The 24092-nt window shown below is 27.0% G+C and overlaps 1 protein-coding gene and 1 long non-coding RNA gene across 5 annotated transcripts; one reads left to right on the top strand and one right to left on the bottom strand.

The window, feature by feature from the left end:
* Positions 1-6266: 6266 nt before the first annotated feature.
* LOC135930462 (late secretory pathway protein AVL9 homolog) lies at positions 6267-23815 on the bottom strand. Of its 4 annotated transcripts, none has more exons than XM_065467261.1 (16): positions 23696-23815; positions 23548-23653; positions 23420-23505; positions 20984-21055; positions 20630-20789; positions 18158-18240; positions 15688-15757; positions 14804-14977; positions 14049-14176; positions 12539-12709; positions 10967-11834; positions 10187-10276; positions 8416-8542; positions 8207-8260; positions 7503-7573; positions 6267-6576 (listed from the first exon to the last, which is right to left on the bottom strand). In XM_065467261.1, the coding sequence occupies exons 1-16, from the start codon at positions 23756-23758 to the stop codon at positions 6527-6529; spliced, it is 2373 nt and encodes a 790-aa protein (XP_065323333.1). In that variant the 5' UTR covers positions 23759-23815; the 3' UTR covers positions 6267-6526. The 4 variants fall into 4 exon arrangements, with proteins under 4 accessions (XP_065323333.1, XP_065323331.1, XP_065323332.1 ...); XM_065467259.1 differs by having other exon boundaries at positions 6268-6576; positions 14804-15160; XM_065467260.1 differs by having other exon boundaries at positions 6268-6576; positions 14804-15160; positions 23450-23505.
* Positions 21846-22395, top strand: LOC135930453 (uncharacterized). Its single transcript, XR_010572771.1, has 2 exons — positions 21846-21937; positions 22281-22395. It is a non-coding gene; the product is annotated as an uncharacterized LOC135930453 (long non-coding RNA).
* Positions 23816-24092: the final 277 nt, after the last annotated feature.

The raw sequence follows: 24092 nt of genomic DNA, 5'->3' as shown, positions 1-24092 counted from the left end.
AGTAAGTGGTCGGTTTTGAGCTCGCCATTCGGTCAAATAATAATATTTTCAAAATATTTTTTAGGATAAAGTTTAACACTTAAATATATACGTATAAACCAAAAATGAAGAGATTTTGATCAATAACGCCAGCAATATGTTCCTTACAAACTTTCTAATATTTTTCGATTCTAAACCTACTCTACTCATTATGTCAAAGAAACCTCTATTTTTTAAAGTTTTTTTAGGTTTTTCACATGTATTTGCACCCAAATACAAAATAAGCGCTATCCAATATTTATTCTGGTTTCCTAAGAATATATTTTCATATTTATGTATTTAACGCCCTCTTATAAATATAAATTTGTTAAATTTTGTAGTTAAAAAATAAAATTTAAGTTGTAATAAGCTGGTAAATATATTTTTTTCCCTATAATATTAAGTAAAAATTGAATTTTAAATTATTTGATATTTAATATCAATTTTTTACATTAAAAATTGATTTATGTAAAATAAAAAAAATGTTTTTGAAAATTTTTTTAAATTTTTTTAAAAGATATTATATCATCAAATTATCATTTCTGAGTCTGACCTATACCAATCTACAAATAAGTTGTCCAATTAACGTAATCATCTGACATAATAAAAGATGCTTACATTCATCTAATTTTTCTTTAAAAAAAATTACCGTCACCTTTGTTTTAATTTTCTTTTCCAAAGTTTTTTTAAATTTTTTATTAATTATAAAATTTTTTATTATATGCTCTGTTTTTTTAACAAATTTTTTATTTTTAAAAAATGAATTCAAAATTTCTTTTGGAATCTTATTTTTTTCGTTTATTATTTTAGATCGATAGGACTTTTTTCAATTTTAGAAAAATCCTTTAATTATGAAAGATTTGAAAAGGACACTCTGATTTTCAAATATTTCTTAAATAATGATTTTATTTACTATTTTGATTCACATATCCAATATGATAATGCAATTTTTATATTCGTCTATTGATCTTTCGAACTTTAATTCATTTGAAATCGAGGATGAATAATTTTTTTCCTTTGCTTTCAAGTATATTTATTTTTATCTTAATCATTGCAAGGAAACTAAAAATAATTATTTTGGACTAGAGTCGGAAGAATTTTTTTTTTACAATTAAACATTACTACTATATAAATATACTTATAGCTTGTAGGTTAAACTCCACTCAAGGCCTATGTTTGATTTAAACTTATATTTCTAATTTACACTATTGTAATTTCAGCACCATAAACTTAAATATATCCTTTTAATTCATATTGTATTTTTTTTAAAGAAGTTTTGTCTCTCTAAATCAGTAATTTTGTTTGTAAATTATATTAATTTGCATGGTACTAATTAATTTATATCCCCTCTTTAATAGAAATACTCATCGTTATCATAAATATTATTTTCTTATTGTTGAAAGTTAGTATTGAAACTTAATATTCTATATTTCTTAATACTTTGACTTAATATTAGCTAAATTTGGATATTTTTTTTAACTTATAATGTCCTCTTACTTTTATAGGACCAATATTTTCACATTTATTTACATGATATATCAGATTTGTATGGTAATATAAATACAGAAGTAGTTAAATATATAGTTTGTTTCTCTTAATTTGAATTTTTCTGTTTAAACATGTTTCAATTTACATAATAACTTAATTAATCTAGGTCCATTCTTAATTAAAGATACTCTTTATCCCCTAAACATTTATGACATTAAATTTTATAGTTGAAATTTAATATTGGTAAAATGCTTTAATAAGCTTTCAATGGTTCCTGATTATACATCAGCTGAATTTAATCATTTTTGCTCTTAATGTCTGTATACCTTAACATAACTAATAAATTATATTTACTTTTATTTTATTTACTTTAATTAGATTTTTAAACTTGTAACGTTATATACAGATGATTTTTTTGTATATAGTTATATTCAGCATTTGTTGTATTTTAGTTACTTGTAAGGTTTTAAAATTTACATAAGCTATATCTGGGTATTCTAGTTTAATAACTTCAACTTAAAATAATTCATTTGTATTAATACCTTCTAAATTTTCGGCGCCTATGTTAATTGTAATTATTTTCTCTTTTCTCTTTGAGGCGCCGTTTTGATTTTTGATTGATTTATATTTCTCTGTTCATGTAAAATATTTTTTGCTCATGAAATATTTTTATAATCATTTTTCTTCATCTAGGTTCCTTTGTCTTAGTTTTTTTTGGAAAAACTTTAATATTAGTTTTAATGTATTATGAATTGGCAGTTTTATAATATTTTTAGTTTATTTTGAAGTTTTCTGCGTTCGAGAAATCCCACCTAGTGTTCTCCCCCTTGCTATTATGTTTCTCTTAATGTATTGAATGGTTTTGTTATTTTTAATGTAATGAATAGTTTTGATAATGAATTTTACAATTTTGTCTAGTTGTTCGCTAAACGCTATAATACATATTTAGGAGGTATTACCTTAACCCTGGCTCATTTATCTATTATGCATAAACAAAAATGGAGTTCGAACTTCATACCGATTCCGTGGAGCATCGTTTAAAAATTTATTCTCTTACTAAAATTTTTTATATTATTCCTACAATCTAGGTCAACTTTTTTTACAATTTAATATTGAATTGGTGCCCGATGAATGGCACTTGTTCATCGCTTCAAGCAAAAACAGCTTGAAAGCAGTTTTGCTTCATAACGGAAATTCTAAGCCATCAATTCCCATCGCCTATTCCAACCAGTTAAATGAATCATATGAAAATATGAAATATTTATTGTCAAAAATAAATTATTCCATTTACGAATTTAAGATATGCTATGATCGCAATACTGACGTGCCTTCAGTTAGGCTACACCAAGCATTCGTGTTTTCTTTGTCTCTGGACCAGAGAAACTCTAAAACATTATACAGTATCTGAATGGGAGGATCGTCCCAACGATCTTGAAAAAAATCGCATTAATATCCCGCTTGTTTCTAAAAATAAGATTTTGTTGCCTCCGTTGCATATAAAATTAGGACTAATAAAAATTTTATCAAAAAATTGTCCAAGGGCTCCACGATATACCTTAGAAATTTTTTCCCCAAAAGAGGGGATTTTAGTGGGCCTGAATTAAAAGCATGGGAATCTTTTAAATGGATATGCAGATCGTTCTTCAGGAAATCATAAATCAGCCGACTATCGTGAGAAAATTTATGACCTATTAACAAATAATAAGGAAATGGGATACCGAATGTCCCTCAAAATCCATTTTCTTCATTCCCATAAAGATTTTTTTCCAGAAAACATAGGTGCTGTTTCAGAAGAAATGGGGGAGCGGTTCCATCAAAAGATAGAAAATCTCGAAGAGTTTTATCACGGCAAGAATCGTATAAATATGTTGGCGGACTACTGCTGGAGCATCTTTTTTGAAGATAAATCATCAACTTCATATTCGCGGAAATATATTTAGATTTACCATTAAATGTTTTTAAATTCGATAAATTTTATGTTATTGTTTAATTTGTTTTAAATTCAATAAATTTATTGTATATTACAAGTTAAATCCTATATAATAATGAAGGAGGGGGTGGGACAACTGACCGATAAAAGGTTTATTATAAGTAAAATATGAGATAGGTTAGCTTAGCATAATATATTTATTTAAATATGAGAAATATAACTTTCATTTAAAATAAATTGTTTGGGAATCGTACCGCGTGCAGTGTAGCGAAGAGAACGAAAGCCACAATAAATAAATATTTTAAATGTAAACTATATTAAAAAGGATTTTATAAATTAGGGAAAATTTAAAAAATATAGGTTGTTAAAAATTGAGTAAGGATTTTATAAAAAAATATGTATAATAATAATAAGGAAGGTTTGCTGCAAAAATTAAGATAATTTTTTAGTTGTAGGGATCATTAGAACCGAAGTTATAAACCTTCAAAAAGTGCTAAAAATGACCTTTTTGGCCACTTTCCCGTAAAATAAATAAAAAACCTGTCGTGCTAGAAAAAAACTGACAGCGGATTTAGAATATGCATAAAAAATGTCTTAAAACATGTTTATTTTATTTTCTCCCAAAAAATCAAGTCAAAATTTGTCACACAGTGTAATCTTTGCAATATTTTAGGATTTTTAGTCCAAATATGGATTTATTTCTTAAAGCAATTGTTGATAATTTTCGAATATTTTGTATATAATCTAGTATATTTTTATAAATATTTCATTATATATATATAAAAATTATATCTCTCAGCAATTATATTAGGTTTTGGATGGAATTAAAATATAACGTATTTCAACTTCATTGTTTCCCGGACTATCAGGTGTACATAAATTTACTAGTATTTTATAAGTAGCGCATCCTATTAATAAAAGTGATTTTTCTTATGATGCTAAAATTAGTTATGTGTTTATAAATTATTTAACATCCGAAATCCATATATAAAAATATAACTAATATAATATATAGGTAATGAGAGCTCCTTTAGCAGAATATTATTGCGACATCTTAGGTAATTGATCCTTAGGTAGCTATGGAAAACATTTCGCAAAATACTCAAAATATGAAGAAGCAAGATTATTGATAAAAATTTAACATATTATGTGGTTTATTTATGTAGTTCGGTAATGAAGTATTTTGTGATTTAAAATTTTAAAAATAAAATAGGGGAATTTAAAAAAATAAATATATATATATATATGTATATTAATATAAGTTTCAATTATTCTGAGAAACTAACAGATAACAAGAATCGTATTTCTCTAAGTAAAAACGAGAAAATAGTACAAAGAGGATTTAGACGCATTTTTAAACACCTTCTCACCGATCTATCTTATTTTAGCCACCCTCTCCTAATGATGCAAAATCGCTTCATTTAACCCGATTTTTAATGGCTAACTCCATATTTTAGCCAGTGTTATATAACAATAACGATGGTAAGAAAAACGGTTTTAAGTTATAAGTATTTTATTCTAAAACTAAAAAAATGATACTAAAATAAATATAAAATAAGGTATATATATATATATATATATATATGTATTATAAAAAAACAATTTAAACGAAATATATTTTAAGGCTATAATAACAATTTAAGGTAAATAAAAAAATCAATCAATCAACATTCCCCTTCTTCTGAAAAGCCTTCCCATAATCCATCTGAGCTATCATAGAAAATATGTGGTTCAAATGGTTGTTCAAGTTGTTCATAAGGCATTGTAGTCGTTGGCTTGATTCTATCATGTTGGTTTGATAATATCGTTTTGAGTACGCTGGCTCGTCGTCAAGCTCCGTCGTTATCATTGTCAATTTTACAAAATTGTTATTATCACCAATTGTAAAATTATCATTATTAAATAGGATTTCAGAATATATCAATAATTAGAGAATTGATCAAATTTGGATGTTATAATAATAAAAGGATGATAAATCAACAAGATTGTTAGATAATATTTTTAGCGTTTTTATTTTTATTTAGCGTTTTAGTCTTTAATTTATTTTTACATGTTTTAGTATTTAATTTATTTTTACATGTTTTAATATACTAAGTTATATAATCTTTTAAATAAACAGAAAAGAATCAATATTATATTAATATTATGTATTTTTTTTTATAAAAGATGATATGTACGTTATTTTAATTTAAAACTAAAAAATGATACTAAAAATAAATATAAAATAAGGTATATATATATATGTATTATAAAAAAAACAATTTAAAACGAAATATATATTTTAAGGCTATAATAAAAATTTAAGTTAAATAAAAAAATCAATCAATCAACAGCCAGAAAAATATTGCTTAGGTCTCGAGATTTGGCTAATTGATGTCCAAACCTTTGTGCCCCATCTATGAGCAAGATGTTCAGGCTTACGTAATATTTTTCTAGATAAAATAATGAGTTAGACATTTTAAAAATAGACTCAGATGGAGCGATTTTGCATTACTACCTCCCCCTGTATATTAGTAGTTGAAATCATCAAGTTGTTAAATTCCTAAAAAAAAGTTAACCGTGTTTGGGATATAATTCAACGTTGTTTTTTGAATTTTTTTAAAAATACAATAATTTAATTATAGAAATTGGAAACCAAATTTATTTATCAACCTTCAATCAAAAAATATTTGAAAATTCAAATTGTTTGGATGAATTTAAAATATTATAAAAAGATACCCAAATATATATTTTATATATTATTCCAAACCAAAATACAAGAATCTGAGTATTATAAAAAGAATAAAAAAAATATAAATGTGATTAACCTTTATTTTTTAAAAAAATGATCCACTACACGCATTTTATTAATATTATTGAAAAAGGTAAATGCTTTTCCATAATATAAAATATTAATTATTATAATGTTTTAATAAGTTATGGAATAAATATGAAGTAATTGAAACGTGATTATAAAAATATATATTAAATTTTTGAGTTTTGTTGAAAAAAAGCAAATACAAAAATAAATATATTTAATAGTGATTTTCTTTGTAGCATGAAATAACACTGCATCCATTTTGAGCAAAATAATTTTCGTGTTATGTAAAATTATTGGAATAAGGAAGATATGGTAGATTTTGTGTTGTTCCAAACAAAGCCTAAAATAGGAAAGGCATATAATATAATTTAAAAAAAGTTAAACAGTATCGTTTATTACTAATAATAATACAGGCAATATGATCCATTTAGCCGGTCCAAGAACAATCAAAGATCACCCCATCTCGAGAAAAGTTGAAAAAACAAAATCTGCCTCAGGGTCAAGGATCTCTAACACGGGAGGGAGGGGTGAGTATGATGCTATATCATCATTTAAATTGAAAAGGGCAGGTTAGTTACGAAGACGCTATCGCCATTATTTGACCATATTTTTACAATATTTAAACCAAGCCTAGTTGGGTTTGCGTTGATAGTCCTGCACGAGGTCGGGTTAATTTCTTTAACCCTAACTCGAGTTTGTCGCGGGGTTTAGACAATTTAACAACATTAATCATTTGAATAAAATTAAAGATGGGGGAGGGCTTTAATTTGGATTTTTTGCTAATTTTGATAGAAGGTAATAATCAGCCATAGACTTTAATGAGGTGGGGGGGGGAGTGCATAAGTCCCTGATAGAGGCATATCAATTTTTTTCAACACGCGCTTGTAGATTTGAGCCTAATTAGTTAATATGCAATGGAGCTATGTATTATTTTAGGCTAGGTTAACATTTAACTGCTGACCGAATCAATAAAAAAAAATTTGAATGAGATCAATTCTTCTCTATAAAAATTGTACCATATTTTTCTTAAAAAATAGATTCATGAAAGGAATCATTCATATTAGAAAAATGCTTCAAAATATATTATAAACATGGCCAGCTGTTAAATCGCTAGCAATTATTCCCCATCGCGCTTACCATACATGCCGCTCTCCTAGATGTGCTAGTTAGCCTCTCCTAGTAGAGGGTCTGGCTAGCGGGAAGCCATAGTAATACATAATTCATCTTAATCATTCTTCTAAAAAAATAAAGTTTCATATAATTTACCAAGTTTCTTTCCAGCTGTTAAGGCGGCTTCGTTTATTATTTTCTTACTTTTGTCTCCGTAGGCCAGAGCACTAAACAGAAGTAAAACCAAAAAAATTGTATATTATTAAAATTCAAATAAATGTTGAGATAATTTAAGAATTCTACATGTCTAATAAGACTTAATCAATTTATGCAAAATTTCGATGTTAAATAGTACAAAAATGAATTTTATCAAGTTTTTACTAAAATTTAGGTCATAGTGCTCTGCATAAGAGTATAATATAATTACACACATCATTAATTATTTTAATCATGACAAAAATAAATTGAGCATCTATCTTAATAAGAAAATATTTCATTCATATAAGGAAACAGAAATCGATTCCGTAGTTAAACAATCTAACCTATCTATGTTTTGAAGGTTTAAGAATTATGTGTTAGGCTGTAATACAATATTTATTAATTTTAACAAATTTTTTTAAAAAATTTCCTACTATTTGTAATTTATACAGAGAAGGCTTTTGCCCGGATTATATTTAAAATATATTAATATTATGACATATTATATTTCTGGGTTAAGGAGGTGGGTGTGTAACATTTTATTAGTTTTGAATCATATTTACGAAAACTGGATAATTTGGTAAAGGGGAATTGAAGTACCCCTTAAATGATATGTCAAGCATCAAAAGAATTTTTCGTAGATTTTAATAGTAATTTCTCACTTGGAAAGCTTTATTTTCACGTCCATACCACCTATCGATCCCTGAAATGGATGGCTTTAAATATTTAAGAAAAATATTTATATTTATAACATTATAATATGAAATAATAAGTGAATTTGGTTATTTAGTTAACTTATACTTTCTTTATTTAAAAAAATTAGTAAAAAATAAATAAATAAATTGTATACTCAATATTAAGAATCATTTACCCGGCCTGAACTTCGGATATGCCGGAATGAATCCGTCTTTTCCAAATACGGTAATTTTTGGTCCCCTTATAAGCCCGAACAAAACTACGATTAAAATCGTCTTCGAATCTGGGACGATTGGTATCATCTTTATATGTTATATATATAAAATATATTAAATTATATAAAATGGGATTGGTTATCTAGGCTCATGAAGGTTTATTTGGAACGTGGACTAAACAAGATTCAGGTTCAGACTCCTGGAAAAATTTAGAGGATTCGTCTTGGTTCCTACAGGTTCTACTTTCAGGATCTTCGATCCGATTTCTAACTTTGTATGAATACATTTTTGTAAATTCATTTAAACATTATAACCCTCTAAAATAATTCAGGCAAAAATCTTGAAACAATATAAAAAATGTATAAATTATTCGTTCATTTTTATCAGAACAAAAAATAGTATAAAGTTCCTAAAAATATTCTAAGAGAAAGTTCTAATTTAAAATGTGTGCGGGTTGCAAAGGTCTCAGCCTCTAGATCAGGCCCAACCTTGGTTTATATTGGAATATTAAATAAAGGTTTTTTTAGTGTTTTCATAAACTTGTATCAAGAAAGTCTTTTATATCATATATAAATTTAAGAATGTTGATGCACAAGAACATTAATTGTGACTATTCACTAATTTACCGAACTCTTTAATATTTTACAAAAATGCGAGATCGTATAATTTAAGCTTGAAATTTAGTAGGGGTTAAATGATTTAAAACATCTTAAATAATGATAGCAATATTAAATGGCCTAATATACAAGCCCTGACCAAGATCGGCCCTAAAAAATGATGAAAATTTGAATTATTTCGGGATTTGAACAAAGCAAAAAACAAAGGATTAAAATGTGCTTCTTAGCATCTTTACTACAAATTTTTTCGAAGTGTAAAATATCAATATTTAGTTTACTTTAGTATATAAATAAAAGGAAGGCCCTACTATGGCTATTTTTTTTAAAAGTATTACACATTAGAAATGCTATAATTTTTAATGTTATTAATATTTAAAAAAATAGTTAGTAAGAAAAAAATACAATTTTTATATAAGTTCGCGGTAATGTGTCTTTTTCTTCATTTAAATCATTTTTTTTGAGCGCGTTTAGCCTTTGAGTCACTCATAATTTATATAAAATATATAATTTAAATTATATAAATTCATGTCAAAATTGTCTGAAAATCATAGCGTAGCTATTACAAACATGATGTAATATATATCCGGTAGATTTTTTAGTTTAAAAAAAAAGACCCAAGAAAAGGATTTAAAGTTGAAAAAAACACACATTGCCGCTAACATATATAAATTATGATACGTATTTGGATACACAATTAACCATTGTAGAATTTTTCATTTTATCTTTGTATTTCTATTATTACATATACTTTTATTTTAAATGTTATTATAAAATTTTTAATAAAATCAAATTCTTTTGGAAGAAATTTATTATTTATTTAATAATATTATATAGGATATATTTATATATATAATGATTAATAAATGTGTCTTATTTTATAATGTTTATGGAAAATCGGAATAGCTTAAATATAATGAAACACCCTCTTTATTAACTTACTTGAGTCGTTTTCCTGCTATTTAAAATACCTATAAAATAAAATATATATTTACTAAAACAACGTAAACCCCCCATTAGGTTCATAAAAAAAAATCAGTCTGGTTTTTTGATATCGGTTTTCGGGTGCAATCTTTTTCACCAAAATAATGAAAGAATGATAAATAAAAGACGTTACCCGACATAAGAGTGGTGCTTAGCAAAGAAATGAGGTACAGCTCGAACTGATTTCGTATCCACGAGTCTAAATCAATGTCACCGTTACTATCTGTTGAAAATTATTTTGTATTTATTGTAAGATATTGATTTAATGTATTTGGTAGAAAATTAGAAAACAAAAATGGGCGTTCTCTTTATTATCGGTGTAGTGTCAGAAATGAAACGAATTAATAAATGCATTAGCCAGTCCAAATCTCATGATATTTTTAGGTCGAGATTTAAGTTTCCAGGTACATTTTGACAAAATTTAACGCAATTATTTAGGGGTATAAATTTTATGCACGGCAAATATAAAAGATGGAAACTTTGGGGCTCACCCCTCCATTCCCCCTTTCATGAAAATATGATTAGGTAAAAAATATCTGTAGTTTATGTCAAACAAAATATGAGATTATAAAAACAGCCTAAGGCGTGCCGTTGTGTATCCACTTATAAATGGCTTCCGTTTATTGATTGTAAATTATGTTTTCTTCCTTTCTTTAATTGATGGAGAAATTTTAAAGTTTGAATATAGGAAAACGCGTTAAAACTTTAAGATACAGAGAAATGGTTGATAGCGATATGATGTTAGTGGACTGCAAATTAACCCCCGAAAAAGCGCGAACTGATTTAAAACAAAAATATATTTAAATAAACTATAAATTTCTTAGGAGTGCCTTTCGGGTCTATTTTGCAAACATCCTTGTGTTAATACTATATATAAATATCTATATTAAAATTATAATGAGGTAAATATAACCCGCCATTCCGAAAACTCGATAAGGTTCTGTTCCTATTTCGATTAGTTGGGATTCCTTTCCAGAACTCGATGAAAAATAGTTTTCTCGCGCCTCTTCATCTGGATAAATTTGATTCGTTCCCAATTCATTCGGTTCGCATGAATTAACATATCCATCTTCATAATCCTTAATGGAAGTTACGATATTTACATCCACCAAGATATTTTGGGATTCATGTATTTCGTCATTCGGTAATTCGACTTCAAATTCTATATCTTCAGCATTACCAAGCGGTTTAGAATTGTCACCAATAATTCGATTGTCGGAATTTTCTTTCAAACTTATTTTTTCGTCGCTAATTCCTGCAACGTCGTGTTCCACGTCTAATCTGTCATTCTTAGGTTTCGTAGGGTATTCGATATCCAGTTTTACATTTTCGGAGGATGTATCCATTACGGGCTCCACATGTCCAACATTATTTTCTAACTGGCGTTCATATGGATATAATACTTTTACATCATCTATTAAAATCTCATCATTTGACCTTGAAATACTGGAATGAATGTCATTATTTAAAGTGTTTGTTGGAATATCATCGAGATCAGAACCAATGGTATTCGCTGAAGATATTACGTTATCGCCATTATTTATCGAAAATATATTATTTGATAAGGGAGTTATGTCAGAACGAAAGGTATCGGAATTAAACAATTTAATCCTCCTGATCAAATACTGAAGAAATCTAGCATCCGCTGAGGTAAGACTTAAAATCTTTCGGAGATCTATTTGGGGATTTATTCTATTCCTCCCGACGATATCATTGAGTGAATGATTCGATTCAACATTTTGATTAAAGCTAAGCGGGAAATCTATGCGATTGGTGTCGAGCTTAATGATATGCAAAATTAGTATTATATCGTTCTTACAGCATTTCCAATCAGAAGAAATCGTATATTATATATAATATATCAAAAACTAGCGAAATTTTTTCATTAGCATGGCCTTCCCCTAATTTAAACCTTGAATAGAATAAATTTACGAGTAAAAAGATAATGATTTGATAACTATCTGCAGTTTAGAAAATCGCGGGATGAGAGTTAACAGGGGAATAAAGAGAATATATGTTAATAGAGGATGAAAAGAAGTTAACGAAAGAGCTGACCACCCGAAATGGTAAAAGCTATATGAGGAAAAAAAAGTTTTAAACTACGAAGAAAGATAAAATTAACTTTACTTTTATTTTTCATTAGCCTTTTTACCTATATCTTTCCTGTGTGAATTAATTTTATAGAGTAAACCATTAGTGTCGAAAAATTAATCTTAAGAGGTTTCTTCACAAAAAAAAATACGCGAATACGCTTTGAAGTTTAAGTTGATTTTTAAGGTTTCCATCAAGGTTGAGCTATTTTCCATTATTTAGAAAAACTCAAGGTTGAGGTGATAATCCTATGGCGAAAATAACAGTTTAAGCGCTTTAAGATTTTTTTCGAGTCGTCTCAAAACCGGAGGTAATTACATTGTAAAATAACAATATTTTTTATAAAAATCTCGAAAATTCTTAAATTTTTAAGATATAAATGAATGTATTTTACATCAACAATAACGTCGAAATTCGAGGAAGCCTTTTGTTTGAAGAGCACGTTAGATGCCCCAATTAAGCAATTATTTATGCCGGTAGCCTTCGAAGTGTCTGTCATCAGATCGAGATATGGTAAGGAAAGGTAAGGGCACCATATGCCTATTTCAATCACCTCTTCTGATTCCTATTTTTTTTGCATATAATTTTAATCGATCAATAAATATAAATTTAGATGTAATTTTTCTATAATTATGTTAAAGTTTATATATTATGAATGCGGGTTAATAAATAATGTTAATATGAATTATCCCTCCGATGAACAACGAAAAATATTTTTGAGATAAACAGCTATTAAAAACCCACCTCAGTCCAGATGTCCGCAATATAAAAATATGGAGTAAAAAATATCAATGCAATTAAAAAATGAATATAAAACAATATCCAATAAGACGTTTTGTGATTTTATAGCATAAATAAACTATATATAATAGAGTAGTTTATTCATTCGTATTCAAATTATATTAATGTATATTGTTTTTATATAATAGTCAATTCTAGCGATATTGAGAAAATATCGAATGATTCACAATCTTATTTTTCATTCAAAAGTCTAATCAGTTTTTAACAAAAAGTTAATATGGAAACATTCCACGAACTTTACCGGATTTTGTCTTATACCCCAGGTATAAATAAATTTAAAAATATCTCAGCGAGGAAATCTAAGAAATAGTAGTATCAAGAAGCGCAAATATCAGAAATCATAATAATTTAGAAACATCAAATCAAAGAAGATAGAAATCGAAATAGCTACATAAATGCTCTTCACTATAAATTTAATAACCTACGTGAAAGATTTCTAGACTACAAATCTCTTTAAAATTTTCGGATACCAGATGATAATAGGTATCAGATTTACTATAAGTGATAAAGGTATGGGGAGGGGGGAGAAGTTAAGAGTAGATATTTATTTTAAAAGTTTTTCTACTATTCGCTCTTATCAAATATTTTATTGAAGATGTCTATATATATATATATAGATATTTTAGATAAAAAAAATTTCTTTTATAAATTTTTTAAAAACTGTAAACCCTTTTTAAGCCTTACCCAACAGTACTTTCAAAAATTTTCGCCCTGAACAGTAACCTTCAGAGATAACGGTTCAGATACCCTGATAAAAGCTGAAGAGGTACGTTTTCGACATCTGAATCTGAAGAAGATTTTATATTTAGAATTTCTATTGACTTGATTCATTAAATATAATTTTCAAAAGAATATTAAACAGTTTTTGCAATAATTATCGAAATTAATTTCCTCTCAGGGTCTTATGCAATTGTAAGTATCTATAGAAAAATTATTGTACACGTAAAAACTGCAAGAATATCTAAATGTATTATAAAATTCTATTTCTTCCGGACTAAAATTTTAAATGGTAAAATTGGGAGGATTTTTAAATAGGGGGATTTATATTTATATGCAAAATAAGAATAACGGGGCAAATTTTTTAAATTTAATTTTTTTGTTACTCTATCATTATCATTTAAGACGGCAATTTCTTCGTACATCGACAAAGGAAAACCACATGCATCTAAAATTTCTGGTGAATCATAATTCAATGGTTTGCAGCACTGCGTTTGCGTGATTGCTGTTATTGCTTTTTAAAAAAAATAACATTGATTGTTAAAAATTATTAAAATTTTTTGAAACACTGATAAAATCATGAGCAGACGAGGAAATTACCCCGGAAAAAAAAGACATCGAACAAAAATATCCAAATTTTAGAAATTTGTTCAATGCGATAATTAACAAAAAAAATTTCTTTTTTGGGGAAATTTTGATATTTTTCTTTGGTGTTTTTTTTTGTCTAGATCTTTTTCTCCAGGACATCTTAAAATTTTTCTGGTGAGTGTATTTGTCGTAAGTATAATAACATATTTTAATCAATGTAAATAAAGATTATATTTATAGTGATTAGTTAAAATTAACTACAGATGCATTAAGCAAAAAAAAAATTTTATTTTAAAAGATTTTTCTAAGATTAATATGATCATTCTTAATTGTGTAATATAATCCTAATTAGATCTTTTTAAGGAGTATCCCAATTAATTCTAAATTGCTACCCATTAAAAAATTTGCAAAAAACTGGAATGAAAATGTTTAGATAATTGAATTAAAATTTTAAATATAAATTTGCCATATTTTAAAAAAAGGCGGAGATAATGTTATACTTTAAAAAATCAAGTAAAATATTTAACATTATATCTATTTATATATATATTACCATTGGTCTCATAGACATCGTAAAAATTGCTCGTTTTCCTATTCTTGTCAGTGCAGTAATTAGCATCGATACCATTGTTTCGATCTTTCATCTCGCAACCAATATCATCCCCCCTAATGTCCTTTATATAAGATTGAAATCCTGATGTGCCATTCATTTCTTTGCCAAAATCGCCTATAAAAAATTGACTCTGATTTAATTTATCGGTCAACAATGGTTCAGTTTTAGAAAACGGCTTCTGGTGGGATTCACCGTGTGTTTGATTGATGAGAGATAAGTATTGACTTGGAATTGAGTTATGAGTCTTATTATGGGACTGGGCTGGCTTTAAAGATGATAGGTCTCTGACGAGAAATTCTTTCAGGACGAAAAAAAATGCACAGCATTGATTTAAAAGTGAATACATATTTTTTTAAAGAAGTACAAAAATGTCTCAAAATCATAAAAATTATAATATTATTATATAGTAAGGCAAATAATTTTTAAAATGTAATCTATTTTTCATGAGAGGTTTAGTTCATGTATAAAATTTTTAGCTATCGGAATATCGTCATGTAGTCGATATCGATTAACGATATAACATAAAATAATATTAAAAAACTAATTTAAACGTCGCTTGGTCGTTTATAGGGTTCTCTCTACCGTAACTTTCACGGCTAAATTTTATGAATGGGAACCATATAAGATTTGGGCAAAGTATTAGAAATATAACTAAAGATTCACTGGATAGTTGGATCTTATACTAGAAAAGGACTCTGTCGGATACCGCCAATATATAAACTCGACCGGGTTCAGGTTCAACTTTAGTTTAGAAGAACCCTAATATTAAATCCAAGCAACGCTACGGAAGATGAGAGGTATAATGAATAAAATTAAAAGGTTACTAGGAAATAGTGACAGCAAAAGCAGGATGGTCTTGGTTAACATGCCCGTGTTAGAACCGTAAAATAATACCTATTATTATTGTTACATAAAAAATATAAAATTATTAAGGTCGTCGAATGCATTTGCAAACCATCGTATCTGATTTTTCATAGATTTAATAATTAAAATCTTAAGAATGCTTAAAAAAAATGAAAGGCAATTTCATAAGATGCGATATTTATTTATACAAAAAAAAATAATTTTTTTAAAAAATGGGCAGATACTAGAGTTTGCGTTTGCAATTACAACCGACGATATTGTGATATAACTTTTTTTTAAAAAAAAATATAGTCCCATAGTACAGTATATATTTTTCTATAGTAGTTTTTTCACACTTTATTGACAGCATGTTTTAGCCAACACTCACGAGGATAATACAAATAACTCCGGCTGTGCCGATCCACAAATTTTCCAACTATCCCAGATTCAACCAAAACTGATCTGATAACCGACATTTACATTTAAAAAAAATAATACTACAATAAGTTAGACTAATCAATTAAAATCTTATTTTTCTCTTTGATTTAATAATATAAATTATAACAAAAAAATAATAATTTTGCATTTTTAAGCTAGGACATTTTTTAAAATTCCTTTTATTTATTTATTAATATCAGGATATTCTGTTAAAATATTCTAATAAATAAATATACAATTATCAGTAGGGTTGTGAGTGTTGTTAAACGACAGGATTTTAGCTGATTTTTAAAAATGGCGAACTCAATATTTTAGCAAAAAAATATTGGCTAAGCCTCAAGATTTCGCTAAATAGATATCCAAACCTTTGTGCCATCTATTGCCCGAAATCTTCAGACCTACGTAATATTTTTCTGGCTAAAATATTGAATTGGTCGTTTTTTAAAATCGCCTTAAAATAGCCGTTTAACAACACTAGGTGTGCCAATAGTAATATTTTCAAAAAATCTATCCCCAATTTTTATGGTTATTGGTTCTATTATGACTGTATATCTAACAGAGACCTGCAGAGGCACCATTTGTACGGCCCAGCCCGGATTCAATTGTCGAAATTTTGAGGCTTAAGTAGTAATGGATTGGTCAAAACTATGATAGCCGTTTTTAAAAATCCGAAATCGAATCGTTTAACTACGCTACATCCAGCCATAAACATCGCCCATGTTTTTAATGAGATAATTAATTTGTTGAGGATGGAAAACAAATACAAATAATTTCAATGATTCGTGGAATTTAGTTTTGCCCTTTTCTGGAATAGAAAATGTTAATTTTTTTTTCATATTGTATTATAAAATCCAAAAATATCGGATCGGTTTTGTAGTAAAATCAGGAAATATCAGATCGGCGAAAAATTGGTGGATCGGCACAGCCGAAATCATAAGTCAACAATGAAATCGGATCGGTTCAATTAAAATATGCTTAGCGTCGGCTGTCACCCGGTATATAATATAGGCACAGCCCTATTATTAACAATCTAAACGTAAGCTCAAATCTCTTCAGACTTTGAAAATGGTTGAAAGTATGTTGTAATGTAATAAGCCAAACGAGAAAATTCACCCGAGACACTCCATAAAAAACAAGTCGTCGACAAAAACAATTTAGACATCGCGTAGCTAGATATATTTTAAAATAGCTTAAAAAAAAGAGAAGTAGATAGTGTTGTTAAAACGCCGCGAGTCGCGACCCCGACCCAAAGTTCGGGCCGTTTTTTTTGACTCCGACTCAGAGTTTGGGTCGTTTTTTACGACCTCGACTCGAGTTCAAGCCAAAAAACAACCTCGAACCAAAATATGGGTCGTTTTTTCGACTCCGACCCGAGTCCAACCCTAAAAAACGACTTCGACCCAAAATATGGGTGGTTTATTTTTACCCATTTTATTTAAAAAAATTCAAAAATAACGATTATGACAATTGTCACATACATTTTCACTGAAATTTTAATTTAACATGTTTACAAAATATATTTTTACCTATTTGCCTTAAAAAAATTCAAAAATAACGATTATGACAATTGTCACTTTTCTATGGTACAACTTCAATGAAATTTTAATTTAACATGTTTGTAAAATATATTTTTACCCATTTGTCTATTAATTTAACATTTTACAATATGTATTTTTAACCATTTGCTTTAAAAAAATTCAAATAAGTTGGAGTCGTAAAAAACGACCCGATGTTTGAATGCGAGTCGAAAAAACGACCCAAACTTTAAGACTGAGTCGAAAAACGACCCAAGCTTTGAGTCGGAGTCGAAACGACCCATATTTTGGGTCGAGGTCGTTTTCTGGCTTGAACTCGGGTCGAGGTCGAAAAAAACGACCAAATTCTGAGTCGAAGTTGAAAAAAACGACCCAAAATTTGGGTCAGCTCTGTTCGAGCCGACTCGGCTAAGCCGATTAACAACACTAATAGTAGACTATGAGACTAAATAAACATTTTTTTTAAAAAAAGGCATACTTTTTTCTCCAGGAGCAAGAGTTTGAACAATAAAAGCACGGATTTGGTCGGGAACAATTCAAAAAGTATTAAAGGTGATAGACCTATACAAAGATAAATAGAAAATAAAGATATTTAGTCATTCATTCATCTTATATCCATGGGAATTGTTCATCTTTTTTTTTGATTTAGAAAATAAAAAGTAATTCAATCAAAAAAAAATGTCTTAAGATCATTATTTACTGAAATTGGCGTGTTACATCTTATCATTTTAAAAGATTTATTTTTATATATTAAGTAATCTAATTTCATATTTTTTTTTCTCCATATTATCTATGCTCCGTGTTTTACATTATATTCTAAATGATAATTTTTATAATATCTTTCTTAATGGAAGAAATCTTAACCTTCTCTAAAACTCTGTCATAGGCCTATAAATTTACAATCAATATTCAATTTTCAAAAAAAAAAACGAGCTACCCAAATCACAGTATTTTTTTTTGTAAGATTATTTCATTTTAAATTTTATTAAAATGAATTTTTATATCATATCATAACCTATAAATAAATATAAGTATAATGGAAAAAGATATTTGATAATTATCAAATTTTCAGCGCAGATGTCGAGTAACGTCGGATATTTACCGGATATGAATAGGAGCTTTCCCAAAATTATGAGGATAAATGAAAAACTATATCTTTATCACGATACAGAAGCTTGTTTAAAGATCCGATTATAATTTTAGCCAAAATAATATTACGCAAGCATGAAACATTCTGCTCATAGAGGGCAGAAAGGCCTCTACCTCGATTTGTGCCACATCTCGAGACTTACATAATTATTATTTTGGCCCAAAATTAATAGCGCCGTTTTTAAAAAATTTAGACCAGAATCGGGCCGTTTAGCAACACTAGGTGACGGCGAATGGTTTATTATCCACGCTCGACGATATGTATAAAAAAAATTCGTGAATTAATTATTTTCGTTCGATGTGCATACGTTATATAATATATTTAATTAATAAAAATAAATTACTAATATTTTAATAATTGAATACCAAAATAAAGTCGACCAAAATAAAAATCTATAATTGATAATTCTAATTTAAATTTTTATATGAATAGAGTTGGGATCGTTTTGAAGGACAGTCCAGTTCCTGACGCAAATCTTTCACGCATCAATTACCGGATGATGAATTTATAAAGTTACAAGCTACTTGTACCATCTCCGAGTTCACCAAACCCTAGAAACGCATCAAAAAAAATTCTGGTTATTATATCCCTATAAATCGAAGAATTGCAAACTTATCAATTTCGATGCTGTTGAATAGAAAAAAATAATGTGATTGGGTAGCTCGTTTTTGCGAGTTTAATTATATCATAAATTTAGAGGATATGACAGAGTTTTTTGAGAATGTTCGATTTCTTCTATTAACAAAGATATCGGACAAAAATCAACACTACATTAGACGAAGTATTCAATATAAGTAATGAGTTGGAAAATTAGAATTTAAAAATAAATTTATAGCGAAAATTGATTCGTTTAGATAATAAATAGAAGCTGAGTCAGCAATAAAACTAATAGGAGTAAAAAAAAATTAAAAAGATGGAGGATAAAAAAAACGCGCGAACAAAAAATATAGATACAGTAACGACGATAATATAGTACGACAAAATACCCAGCGGGACAAAGATTACAAGCAACAACTACTATATTTCAAGATATCAAAAATCATAGTAATCCAAGATACAACTATGATAGGTTAGACAGATCGTATAATAATTAATATTCAGGATTAAATAATAGATTAAATTGCAATTATGAACAAAAATTATATTTAATAATGAAAAATAATTACAGAACTAATAACTACAGACAATCATATGGCTCAAGATGTAATCAAAGATTTAATAACAATGGGAAATCTACTCAAAGTTTTATTAATTATGATAAGACAATATACAACAAGCCAACACTATAATAGAACACAATTTTAAAATAAAGACAGCAGAAATGTGTATATATATGAGGAAGATGATGATGATAACGATAAAATTGAAAAGAAAAGATAGAATTTATTCAATATAGATGTAAACAACATGGACGCTGACCATGACAATATCGCTAATGATGCTTATAAATTTCACGTTAAAAAAAATCAATTCTCGGAATTTCTATTTTAGATTTTTTCCTTCTTTTTCTTTTTATTTATTTATTATTTCATACATTTTGGTTTTTATTTTAAAAAAAATTCATGAAAAAATGGGATGTTATCAAAATTTTATATTGGGCATCTAACGGATATTAAACCCGGCAACGAGTCCGAATTCATCGGGTTCAAATGTGGATGCAATGCATCACTAATTTGGGCATTCCAGGTTTTAAATTTTAAATATAGGATCCCTCAATGAAAGTTAAAATCGGGTGCTCTTACCATTATAGTAAATTCATAATTTTAATTTCTTTTATTTTATTGTAATTTAATCCGATACCTTGATAGGTGAGATTCGGATTTTCCTTCATTTCTAAAGGTAGCAAAGTGTTGAGTTCGCAGTATATTTTTTTTAAGAATTCTTGAAAATCGCAATTTTCGTAGGAAAAATATTCGTCAAGGGCTTCGCTCAATTTTTTTCTGATGTACTCAAATAAGGGCTAAAAAAAATGAACGTAATAAATTAGAAAAATATCGTGAATTTATTATCTTTTTTTTATCAATTTAATTTTTATTATAAATATATTAAGGATGAATTTTTATCGATAAAAGGAAGTAATAACCTTTCAAAATGATAAAATTTTAGTAAAGTTCATATAAAAAATGCATAATCATTATATTATTTTATATTTACCATCGTGCTTAAAACGCATATACTTTTTTGTACGGTGCTCCTAGTGATATCTTTGTCTTTGTTGGCAAAATCCTTGAATATTAATAAAAATGGTTTAGCAAGCAGGACAAAAAAAAGGTTTACCAGAGGTCAGGGACCTGGAACAAGTTCAATTAAATAATTTCACCGACCTATCACAATTTTAAGTTTCTAATAGATTCGGATTTATGGGGCCTCAAAGTTTAAGAGTGCATTCATAGTGGGATCGGATTCGTCGCGATTTAACTGATTGATTTTTTAAATCTGTATGTGTGAGATCAGTTTCACTTTATTAAAATCAATAATTATTAGATTAATATCATGAATGGAATTAGAGATAAAGATTAATATTAATAAAAAAAAATTGATCTCATAAACAATTTTAAAATAATCAAAAATAGTGATGGATCGGATCCTACTATGAATGCAGCTCTAATACAAATTAGAACTTGGTTTTAAAAATATCAAATTACCTGGATATATCTTCACCTTAGAATTAGATTATTCCCCTTTTTGTAATTTCTACAGGAGAGCAATTTTAAAAATAAAGTTTCTATTGTTTTCAGTATGATTAAAAGTCATTTTAGACAAGAATGGACATAGAATAATCTGACTCTCAAGCAACGATATATTTGGTAGAAATAAATTCCTATTCATTTTAAGGAGTATCAAAATATTAAAAAAAATTTTTTTTCAGCGTCGATGTATTTCTGAACAAAATAAGACATTTAAAAAAAATATTCAAAAAATTTTCATTTTTAAAATTCTCATTTCCTCCATTTTTAATTCTTTATTTAAATAATTAACATATTGAAATAATAAACATATCTAGCGAGTTAGTTTCGAAAACATAATAATGGCCACATAAATTTGATAATAAATAAAAATAAAAAGCTGAAATGTATCCTGGCCCCCTACAAGCTACATATGAATGGAGTAATTGATGAATTGCATTATTTGTATTTGTACGTATAATTAAAACATTAATTTGATTTAAATTTGAAAATTATATTTTTTAAAACGAAAAACTAAAAAATATGAAGGAAGATTAATAGATATGGAAAATAAAGCTTAGTGCAAAAAAAAATAGGGAATATTTTATAAATCTAGAAAATAATATTGGTAGATGCTAGGAAACGTAATACTTATATTTTGATTGAATTTTCAAAAATATCGATAAAAAATGAAGCATTATAATATTAATATTTTTTAGATTTTAAAGAATATATAAGAAAAATTCAAGTTTTCTTTATTTCTTTTTTTTTAACATTATCGAAAGGAAATAACAAGGAACATGTTGAATGCTTATGAATAATTTCAAATAATTCAATCAAATAATGAAAATGCTAACCATTGTTTATATTGCAATTAGAATAAAGAACAATTCTTTTTAATATCTGTGTATATTAATTTTTATTTTATTTTATAAAATTTTTATAGTATAGATTATGTGTATAAATCTGGAATGAGATATATCAATCTTCTCATTTTAGGTCCCTGATTTTAATTTAACTATTGTTAAAATTCATGTTAAAAAGCAAGCCTCTCTAAACAAGTTTAAAATGAATACAGATGTTTTCAATATTATAACATGACAAAACTTTGGAGTTTTTAAAATTTGATCATTCAATATAATTTTAGCTATATTTTGAAAATGACTTAATAAAAATGTAAAGTTTAATGTCATAACAAATATTTTCTGCTGGACAAAAGGATTTTGACAAATGCTTTTTTAATTAATATGATTTTACAATTTTTTTTTAGGTATTCATTTGATATAATCTAAATATAAAAAATATATATTCCTAGTAAATTTTAATAAATACCACTCTGGCTTTTTATTTTTAGGCAGAGGCCAAATATTTAAAATTATATGGTATAGTCAAGGGACATTACTAGATTTTTATACTTGAGGGGAGATTAAAAATTTGAAAGGGGCTTGTTTTACATTCTATAATATGGCCATCATATATAAGCTAGGCAGCATCTCTGATAATTGTTTTAAAGCATTTTATAAAATAATCTAACATAAAAATCAATTTAAATTTATATAGATTACGATGATAATATAATAGAAAAAGAAAAAATGCCACAAGTTGCAAATTAGTTATATTAGAAATTAGAGGTCAGTGTGGACTGAACCATGGGCCTATAAAAATTTTTCAGCCCCTATATTTTATATAGGACCAGCCTGACTTGAAATAATTATTTATAAAAGAACATGGAATATATTTGCCTATTTCTAACAATTTTTTTTTAAAAATAATTTTAAATGATGCCCTTATAAATATAATGAACAACTTGAGAAGCCCATCAATTTATTTTGTCCAGCCAATGGGCTTCAGGCTGGTCCATGCAGATATTTTTGTCTAATTGATGCAAATAGATTTTTAAATAAAGAAAATGTCAAATTTATACTTTTGCATTTATTTGTTTATAATATGATACACCATAAAAAGGAAGGGCTTTTGTAATAAATCTGGGAAGAGTAAAATAGACATAATCTGTAACAATTATCATAATACATGATATTTAAATTTTTATACCTTGGGAAAAATTATGGGCACCATCAGGCAAACTAAGACTAGGCAAATTTTTCAAAAAATCATTGTTGGCTGCAGTTAGATCTAATTCAGGATATATCACCTCTATCTAATATACTTATAATAAGATTTATCTAAATATTATATATACCTCACATCCTTTCTTATGGTGAAAATTAGTTATAAAAATATGCTTTATTATAGAATTTTCCATGATATAGCCTAGAATAAATTAATTTAATACAATATAAAAACTAAACATAAATATGTCAATCATTTTTTGAGTTAACAGCTGATTGCTAGCTAAAAAGACCGATTATTTCTAGAAGGGCAGCAAAAATGTGTTTAGTGAATTTTCTTATTTTTATTCTATATAGGGATCTGTTAATACATCTGAAACTCAATTTGTGAGTTATTTTGTTCTATATTTATTTTTAGTTAAATTAGAGAAGAATAAAGAAAATGACTAATGATATAAGAAAATAATGAAAAGCACACAATCAAATTACTACAAAAAAACTTAATAAATTACAAAGTAAATTTATATA

The sequence above is a fragment of the Gordionus sp. m RMFG-2023 genome, chromosome 5 (genome assembly GCF_954871325.1).
Source record: "Gordionus sp. m RMFG-2023 chromosome 5, tfGorSpeb1-WG-v2, whole genome shotgun sequence".
Taxonomy (NCBI): domain Eukaryota; kingdom Metazoa; phylum Nematomorpha; class Gordioida; order Chordodea; family Parachordodidae; genus Gordionus; species Gordionus sp. m RMFG-2023.
Note: the sequence above shows the minus strand (reverse complement) of the source record. Positions and strands in the feature narration are given on the sequence as shown.

What these genes read in the sequence shown, in the direction of transcription:
- LOC135930462 (XM_065467259.1), bottom strand. Translation starts at nt 23,758, where the DNA reads ATGGAAAATTCTATAATAAAGCATATTTTTATAACTAATTTTCACCAT. An exon ending in TGCCCATAATTTTTCCCAAG is followed by an intron (nt 23,506 to 23,547) that starts GTATAAAAATTT and finishes TAATTGTTACAG; the next exon opens with ATTATGTCTATTTTACTCTT. An exon ending in TATGCGTTTTAAGCACGATG is followed by an intron (nt 20,790 to 20,983) that starts GTAAATATAAAA and finishes CATTTTTTTTAG; the next exon opens with CCCTTATTTGAGTACATCAG.